This window comes from Echinops telfairi, unplaced genomic scaffold (assembly GCF_000313985.2).
Source record: "Echinops telfairi isolate 266 unplaced genomic scaffold, ASM31398v2 ScPeMD7_3533;HRSCAF=4204_0, whole genome shotgun sequence".
NCBI classification, from domain to species: Eukaryota; Metazoa; Chordata; class Mammalia; order Afrosoricida; family Tenrecidae; genus Echinops; species Echinops telfairi.
The window spans coordinates 78511970-78521797 of record NW_022107431.1 but is presented as its reverse complement, the minus strand read 5'-3'; the positions used below and the strand labels follow the sequence as shown (position 1 = coordinate 78521797).

At 37.2% G+C, this 9828-nt stretch overlaps 1 protein-coding gene across 1 annotated transcript in view; it reads left to right on the top strand.

Moving 5' to 3' along the window:
- The window catches only part of ASCC3 (activating signal cointegrator 1 complex subunit 3), a 365946-nt gene that overhangs the window by 108723 nt on the left and 247395 nt on the right, over positions 1 to 9828 (top strand). The window contains exon 11 of the mRNA XM_045294314.1: positions 9312 to 9476. Coding sequence (XP_045150249.1) covers positions 9312 to 9476 — 165 coding nt within the window. The remainder of the gene's footprint in view (positions 1 to 9311; positions 9477 to 9828) is intronic.

Here is a 9828-nt window from a genome sequence, read left to right as displayed (position 1 = left end):
AATGTAGAATATCTAAAACAAGTGGAAGGAATGATGAAGTAAAGAATTGAATAGAGAATTTCAAAAGGCAGTTGAAGAAAATAAAGTCAAATATTATAATGAAATGTGCAAAGATTAAGATTTAGAAACCCAAAAGGAAAGAACATGTTTGTGTATCTCAAGCTGAAAGAACTGAAGAAACAGTTCAAGCCTTGAATAACAGCATTGAAAGATTCAGTGGGTAAAATAGAATGATGAGGTAAGCATCAAAAAAAGATGGGAGGAATACACAGAGTTGACTACCTCAAAGAGTTAGTTGTCATTCAACACTGAGGAATTCGTCCAAGCTACACCGAAGGTATTAGGAGAAAAAGAGGATGCAGGACTTGGCAGAATGCCAGTGGGATGTTTCAACAAACTGATGGAACACTGAAAGCACTCACTAGTCTCTGCCAAGAAATTTGGAAGACAGCTACCTGGCCAGCTGACACGAAATGACCTATATTTATACTCATTTAAAGAGAAAAACAGATGGCCCACAATGTGCAAATGGTCGGACAGTATCATTAATATCACCTGCTAGTAAAATTTTACTACAGGTCATCTAAAAATGGTTGCACAGTATATATATGTGCAACCAGAAAAGAATGCGGAACAAGGAATATCAGTGCTAATGCTAGATGGATCTTAGCTGAAAGTAGAGAAGACCAGAAATATGTTTACTTGTGTTCTATTGGCTATGCCAAAGCATTCCTAAGTTTGTTGTGTGGACCATAATAAACATAGTTTATCGTGTGAATTCCTTAAGAAGAATAGGGATTCTAGAACACTTTATTGTGCCTATGTGAAACTTGAACTTGTATCACGGGGCAGTTTTGTGAACAGAACAAAGGAATACTGCGTGTTCTAAACTCAAGAAAGGGTGGATCAGGGTTATATCCTTGAAGTTGTCAAAGATTTTTGTCTTGCTTGGATCCACAATCAGTGCTCGTGGCAATCAAGAGATCAAAAGATGTGTTGCATTAGGTACCATATGTACTCGAGTATAAGCCGACCTGATCAGCCGAGGTACCTAATTTTACCACAGAAACTGCATTAAAAATGTGCTGAAAAATTCAGCTTATACACAAATATATACGGTGTATCTGCTGCACAAGACCTCTTTAATGTGTTGAAAAGCAATGATGTTAGTTTGAGGTCTACATGCGCCTGACCCAAGCCATGGTGTATTTTCCACTGTCATTTATGCATGTGGAAGTTGGACACTGAATATGAAAGAACAAAACAGAATTGATGCACTTGAATTGTGTAGCTGGAGAGGAGTATGGAAAGTACCGTGGACTGCTAAAAGGACAAACTGGTCTGTCTTGGAAGAAGTACAGCCAAAGTGCTTCTTAGAGGCAAGGATGGAGACTTTGTCTTACATACTTTGGACATGTTGTCGAGAGAGACCAGTCCTGAAGAATGACTTTGATAAGGTGTCAGTGGTACCTTCACAAATCAAAGCCACTGTCAATGAGTCCATTCCCACTCAGAACTATCTTACAGGACAAAGTACGACAACTCCATAAGATTTCCAAGACTGGAAAGCTTGTAAGCAGATTGCCAGGTCTTGGCTCCCTTAGAGCTCCTAGTGGATTCGTACTTCTGACTTTTAGAGCATGTTAGTAAATGAAGACGACAGAAACCTGAGGTTTGGAACTTACCAACCTGAGAGTGTGGATGTAAGTTCATTTTATAGACTGAAACCTGTCTGGACCGGTTTCAAACTGAAACTGGCCTGGCCAAACGGAGCCAAGACAGAACAACCTGGCTCAGGAAATGAAACCACGCGTTCTGGTGCACAGAGCACCACAAGAAGCTGACAAGCCATTCTCGAATAGCTTGCAACACCTGCCGCCTCGGATGGTTTCCCCACCCCTGGCTCCTTTTTAAAAAACCCTGCACCCTGACCACAGGGCGTGACTTCCACCACCTGCCTCGCTAGGTCACAGAACCTCGCCTGGAGCTCTTTCATGGCAAGAAAGCTATGGCTTAACTCACTTCACTTCAATCCAACTCTGGTTTCACTCCATACCTCAGTTCACCTTACAAAACCCAAGCCTACTCCACGGACTTTGATTCTCTGATCCATATCTGACTCATGTTGGAAAGACAGCCTCATCTTTCTCCTGTGAGGAGGCTACTGGGTCTTGAATGTCCCACCTTGCAGTTAGCAGCCCCACGCCTAACCCACTGCTCCATCAGAGTTCTGTTATCCATTGTTTTTTCTCTCCTGTTACCGTTCTCCACATCACACCAAACCAAACCAAACCAAAGTCCTATCTATCATCAAGTCAGTTCTGCCGCTCAGCAAGTGTATATAGTGTTTCTGAAACTGTGAAGACTATAAATCTGTAAGGAAGCAGATAACCTCATCTTTCTCCTCTAGAGCTGCTGGTGGCACCCATTGTACCAAGGAAGTAATCAAGAACACTCAAAGGAAACTAAATATTATCATTTTATTGCATATAGATACAGGCAAAGATTTACTGTATATACTTGTGTATAAGCCGAGTTTTTCAACACATTTTTAATGCAGTTTCTGTCAGAAAATTAGGTGTCTTGGCTAATATTCAGGCCAGCTTATACTCAAGTACATACGGTAAATATTTTGGTAAATTACCACATAAATTATTGCTGGGAAATCTTAGGCAGTTTGGATTTGTCATTAAATTGATGGCATAGTTACAGTATATAAGCATTTCAGTGGTGCCATTTCCCAGGAGACAGAGTAAAACTGGATCCCTTTTGAATCCGGCTTTTTTATGCTGCAGAGGGAATAAGTATGTGATCTGAAAGAAATGTAGGTTGACATTAAAAATATTGATAGTTGACCCTTGACCCAATAGGAGAGTAGATGGAAATGTCTTGCATAAATTCCAATTCACTGAGCAAATATGACACTTGATTTTCTAGCCATTCCAGTTCAGGGAACTGAATGGGTGAAACAGTGATATAAATGAAGCCACTTCTCACTTTGTTGAAAGTGACATATAGAAAACAAAACACTAGATCTGGCAGTATAATTTTCTTATATCTGGAAAAAAAATTGATTTTACAATTTAATTGTCACCACATTATTATCTCTGAAAGTTCATTATAATAAAGTGCTGGCGCAGTATTCTAAGCTCATAGGGTGGTAGGTAGACAAGCTTTACATTTATTACTATAATTTAATGGTGTATTGTATAGCTTTCCTAATTTTTGAAATCTAACTTTATTATTAAGTTTGATTCTTCACTTTACATTTTAATATGAATATTATATATTTGCATTTAATTGCTGCTTCGAGGGCTTGCTGTATTTTGAAAACAGATGGCCATGTTTTTCAAAGACTTTTAATGACAGGGTATAATAATAGACATTGCCTGAAAAGGGATGTTGATAAGTGATCTATGGGGATACTTATGATAATATATCTTGGGTTATTTTGAACTTGTAGAATTTCTGTTTAGATTTATTGGGTTATTATAAAAAATATGTTAATTAATGTACAGTGAATGTTTCAGCCCATTTTGAATCTCAGAATTTATCATGCATCTGTTTCTATTTAACTTCACTAGCACATCTTTTGTACAAATATTGATGTGATCTCAACATTGCCATTTTACCTTTAGCAAATTAACTATGTAGCTTAGATTTATAGCATTTCACACCTTAGATATGTATTAATCAATCTATTTCATTACAGTTTGCTAATGAATGTTCTGTAAGCGTACCATTGCTAAATTTTGTACTTGACCTAGTACATATTTCAAAATGATTGCAGTGATATCTGTAATGGTGCAATAGATCATACTGGTAAATTAGGTTTGTGCATTTGTTAAAAATTTATTCATTATTTGCAATCTCAAAAAATAAAATTAATATTATCCTCAAAAGTAAGTTCAAAACAGACATAAAATATCATAAAAATGTTGAGAGAATAATGTACTGGCCATTTCAACCCTATCAAAGCATAGTTGAGCTGAAGGTCATCATCAGTCTCAGGTTCTATAATTGGATATACCATCACCTTATGTGTACTTTGAATTTTCCATATATAGGCTTATTTTTTAATGTAATATTTCAGTAGAAGAAAGAATTATTGAGACATCCTTTTCCTTGTCACTATGAGCTTTTAGGGGATATAAATTATTAATTATATAAAAAGCAAATATATTTATAATCACAGGTTTATACAAAATGTATTTTTTAATGATGTTCATATTGGCATCCTGGTCCTGGAATACCTTTTGCTCTAATACCCTGGGTTTCCCATGAGTAACTGCTTTGTTTCTGAAATGTATCAGTCATGCTTTACTAAATGTATTATTTTGGGGCAGAGTAGGGGTTGGGAAGAAATTACATTGATGGCAAAACAGTTCAACATTTGACTGCTAACCAAAAGTGTGGTGGTTCAAACCCCTCCAGGCACTCCTCAGAGAAAGACCTGCTGATCTGCTTCCATAAAGATTAGTCTAGAAAACCCTATCGAGTACTTCATCTCTCCCCCATGGTTTTTATTGGTCAAAATTGACTCAGTGGTACCTAACAGGAACAGCATAACTTTCTCACATAGAGTACTTACTGCATATGCTAGTTGATATGTAAGGACATTTATTACTTAGTATTGCATTTTCTCATTTCCCTCCAAATTTGGATGGTTATAACAATTGTGATTATTCTAGGATGGATTCTTTGTGTTTCTTTCATTTACTTTGAACTCTCTGTTTTCTTGGTTCCCTTTCAAATAAACGTCGTTATTGTCATTGTTGTTATTAAGTTCTGATTCATAGTAACCCTATGCACAATAGAAGAAAATATTACCCAACTTTGCTCCAACCTCATAATCATTCTTATGTTTGAACCAATTGGTGAAGCCCCTGTATCAATCCATCTCATCGAGGGCCTTCTCTTTCCGCTGCCCCTGTGCTTTACCATGCATGATATCCTTCTCCAGGACCTGGTCTCTCCTGACAACGTGCCCAAAATAGTGAGACAAAGCCCTTCCCTCTACAAAGCACTCGGACTGTGCTTGTTCCAAGACAAGTTGACTAATCCTTTTGGCAGCCCATGGTACTTTTAATATTCTTCACAAGCATCATAATTCAAATGTATCAGTTCTTCTTTGGTCTTCTTTATTCAGTGTGCAACTTTCATTACACAGATGAGGCAACTGAAAATACTGTGGATTGGATCAGGCCTTAGTCCGCAAAGTAATAGCTTTGTTTTCAGTACTCTGAAGAGGTCTTGTGTAGCAGATTTACCCAATGCAATTTGTCCTTTGATTTCTTGACTGTTGCATTCGTGAGTATGGGTTACAGATCTAAGCAAAGCAAAACCCTTTACTACTTCATTAATCTTGTCTTCATTTATCTTGTACTTTATTGGTATGGTTGTGAGGATTTTGATCTTCTTTATATTGAGTTGTAATCCATACTGAAGACTGCATTCCTTGGTCTTCATCAGCAAGTGCTTCAAATCCTGCTTATTTTCAATATGCATAAGTCATCTGCATATCATAGGTTGCTCATGAACCTTCCTCCAGTCCTGATGCAGCATTCTTTTTCATGTATTTTAGCTTCTATAATTACTTGTTCAGTATACAAAATGAATGTGGTGAGAAGATATAACCCGGATTCACACCTTTCTTGATTTTAAACCATGTAGCGTTTGCTTGTTCTGTTTGCACAACTGCGTCTTGGTCCGAGTACAGGTTCCCATGAGCACAATGAAGTGATCTGGAATTCCCATTCTTCTCAAGAGTGTAGCTTATTTTGATCTACACAGTGGAATGCCTTTGCATAGTCAATTAAAAACAAGTAAGCATCTTGTCACTGTTCTCTGCTTTGAGCCAAGAACCCTCTGACTTAAGCAATGATATCCCTTCCTCTACATCCACTTCTTCATCCAGCCCAAACCTCTGGCAGCTCCCTGTCAACGTACTGCTTAAACTATTGATAGATGGTTTTCAGCAAAATTTTACTAACATGTGATATCAATGATTCTGTTCTAAAGTTTGTACATTCTATTGGATCACCTTTCTTTGGGAATATAGATCTCTTCCAGTCTGTTGGCCAAGTAGCTATCTTTCAAATTTCCTGGCATAGACAAGTAAGTGCTTCATCAGCTTGTTGAAACATTTCAATTAGTATCCCATCAATTCCTGGAGCCTTGTTTTTGGCTAATGTTTTCAATGCAGCTTGAACTTCTTGCTTCAGAACCATTGGTTCTTGCTCATATGCTACTTCCTGAAATGTAGAATGCATATTAACTAATTCTTTTGAGTACAGTAACTGTGTGCTCACTCAATCTTCTTTGGGTGCTTCATACATTTTTTTCAATACTTTGCTCATAAAATCATTCAAACTCAAAGCTTGAATTTTTTTTTCTTGAGTTTAAGGTATGCTGCACGTGTTCTTCCTTTTTGGTTGTCTAACTTTGAGGCATTCAGCATTCCCTATATTTTACTTTGTTTTCTTGCGCTGGCCTCCGAAATTTTCTGTTCAGCTCTTTGACTTCATTTCTTCCATTTGCCTCAGCTTCTCTTAAAAGCAAGTTTCACATTCTATTCAGATATCCACTTTGATCTTTTCTTTCTTTCCTTCCTGTCTTTTTAGTTACCTGTTGCTTTCTTTGTGAATGATGTTCTAGATATCCTTCCACAGCTCATCAGTTCTTCTGTCACTAGTATTCAATGCAGCAAATCTGTTCTTGAGATGTTCTTGATATTCAGGTGGGATAGACTCAAGGTCATATTTTGCCTCTTGTAGACTTGTTTTAATTTTCCACAGCTTCAACCTAAGCTTACATATGAGCAATTGGTGGTCTATTTCACAATCACCCACTGGCCTGATTTTAGCTGCTAATATTGAGCTGGTCCGTGGTCTCTTCTCACAGATGTAGTCAATTTGATTTTTGTGTATTCCAGCTGGAGAAGTTCATGTTTATAGTCTCTGTGTTGTTGAAAAGAGTTATTTGCTGTGAACAAGTCATGGGTCTAGCAAAATTCTATTGTGGAGACCAGCCTAGTCCATAACTGAATGGGTACCAGGGGACGGTTGTGTGATTGAGGGATACATATGTAACAGGAAGGGGTTGTATTAAAGACATATATGTAACAGGAGCAGTACAAGTGAACCTAAAAGTATACACACAATAGGAAGGGGAGGTGCTAGAGCCATATATGTGACAGGAAGGTACATACATAACAAGATGAGTGGGCTCTAGAGTCAAGATGGCAGCCTTACCTTGGTTGTCTTTGAGTTGGCTTGACCTTAAGTGCCCCTGCCCTCTTCTCCAAGGAAATAATCTATGATGCTCATCAGAAGGGAGTGGCCCATACTTTTAGAGTTAGATGATCTGACTGCTTTTGATGTCAGGTAAGCTTTAGGCAGGTAGCTTTCCAGCAGTTGACTTTCAAGAGTATAGTAAGCAACTATATGCTTGCAAACAGCACTTCAAAATTGGCATTTTTATGGGGGGACATTGAGGGGAATAGTTTTTATTTTGGAGAACGTGACTGGAACACATCTCCAACTCAGGAACATGAAGGTCTCCCTCCCATGGGAGCCCTGGCCCCCAAGACTCCTTAACCCATTAGCTTTGAGAGTTTGCATTTACTCTCTTCCCGGTTCTGTTTCTCACATTCTGTCATGAGATCTCCAGCTTCATTTCTATCACAAACAAAGATATTTCCCAATGAATGTTTCTTCCTTTGTTTCCAACTTTTACATTCCAATTGACAATAATTATCAATGCATCTTGATTGCATTTTGATCAATTTCTAATTGAAGGTGTTGGTAGAATTCTTCAATTTCCAGCTTTAGTGGTTGGTGCGTAAATTTGAATAATAGTTGTACTAATTGGATTTCCTTGAAGGTGGGCAGAGTTAATCCTATCATAGACAGCATTGTACTTCAGGATTGATTGTGACTTGTACAACCTGAGAAATTGGAGAAATTTTTGTTGTGTATATTTTTCCAACAATTAGAAAATATAATTAAATGAATAATAATGAGTACAAGGAAGAAGAAAATGTTCTAGAACTGAATGTGGTGAAAATTATTCAACTTTTCTTGATATGATTGAATTATTGGATATTATGACATGTAAGTGAAGTGCCAATAAAACTTAAAAAAATAAAAGATTGATTTTGAAGTATCCTTTTCGGTGATGAATGCAACATGATTGCTCTTGTTGGTATCATTCCCAGCATAGTAAGCCATACAATTTTCTGACTTAAAATGACAAATGTCAGTCAATTTTAGCTCATGAATACCTAGGATATCAATCTTTATGTATTCCATTTCATTTTTGACAAATTCCAATTTTCCTAGATTCATAGAACCTTCCAAGTTCTGATTATCAGTAGATTTATTCAGGTGTTTCTTCTTTTTGACTCATGCTATTTAGCATATGAAAGTCCCAAAGGCTTTATGCCCACAAGCTTTACTCTATTCACGTCATTACGGTTGACTCTACTTTGAGAAGGCAGATGTCTTCCCCAGTCCTATTCTGAGTGCCTTTTGACCTGAGCAGCTCATTTTCTGGTGCTATATCTGACAGTGTTTTTCTGACTTATCCATGAAGTTTTTAGCATCTAATTACTCTGACATGGGCAACCTATTCCTTCTTCATAGTCTCTTCATAGCCTGGAACTCTGCTGAAACCTGTGCACTTTGGGTGACCCTGCTGGTATTGGGAATACCAATGACATACCTTCCAGCATCACAGCAACATACAAGCCATCTTAGTACGACTGACTGCTAGCAGCGTACACCCACTCCTCACTTATTGACATGGTTTTGTTCCAAAGAATGTGGAGGATGATCACAAATTGGAGGATATCATTTTATAACTACCACATTTCACCATTATATAACTGCCAAGTTAAGTCATTACACAACTACCAAAACTACTTAAATTATGACCCAGCCAAGTTGACATATAACATTAACCATCACAGCCAGCATTACTCTCACCTGGTATCTCAAAATCCATTATGTCATTAATGTGCAAGACAGACAGATAGTAGGTCTTTTACTGTCATCACTAATGTAAAACATCAGATAACTATATAGTTGATAAGGAAAAGTGTTAGTTGCTTAATATCAGGCTAAAAGAAAGGTTTTCTTGAAAAGGTTCATTGTATATAATAAATTAGATATCATACCTGAATAGTTTTAACTGTGCGGCTTGATGCAGTCAATATTATGTTAGCCGATAATGTTTTTTAGAACATAATTGGAATTTATATATATGGATTTTTTTCTTTATATAATTTCGTTGTTTTTCTTGTATTATAGATGCTTGTGACCACACCCGAAAAGTGGGATGTTGTCACAAGGAAGAGTGTTGGGGATGTAGCTCTTTCCCAAATTGTCAAACTCCTTATTCTTGATGAAGTTCATTTGCTGCATGAAGACAGAGGACCAGTATTAGAAAGCATAGTTGCACGTACTTTACGACAGGTAAGAGTTATATATAACCTTGCTTTAAATGTATAGTTTATCTTTTCAACTTAAAATTTATCATTCACTGGCAATATTAATATGTATTTTTCATGCTTACAAAGATCATTTAGTTTGGGAAAATCTTTGTATTTCATGTTAATATTAACTGTTTTTACTATGCATTTATATCCTGTTTATATTTAATATAAGAGAACACTTCAAAAGTTTGTGGGTTTTGACAACCTTCCTCTAGTTCTTAAACGCTTCCTCCTCCCAACTACCAGGACCCCAATTCTGCCTTGCAGACCTGGCTAGACCAGATGATGCACGGCGGTACAGATGGGAATTGGAAACACAGGGAATCTAGGAC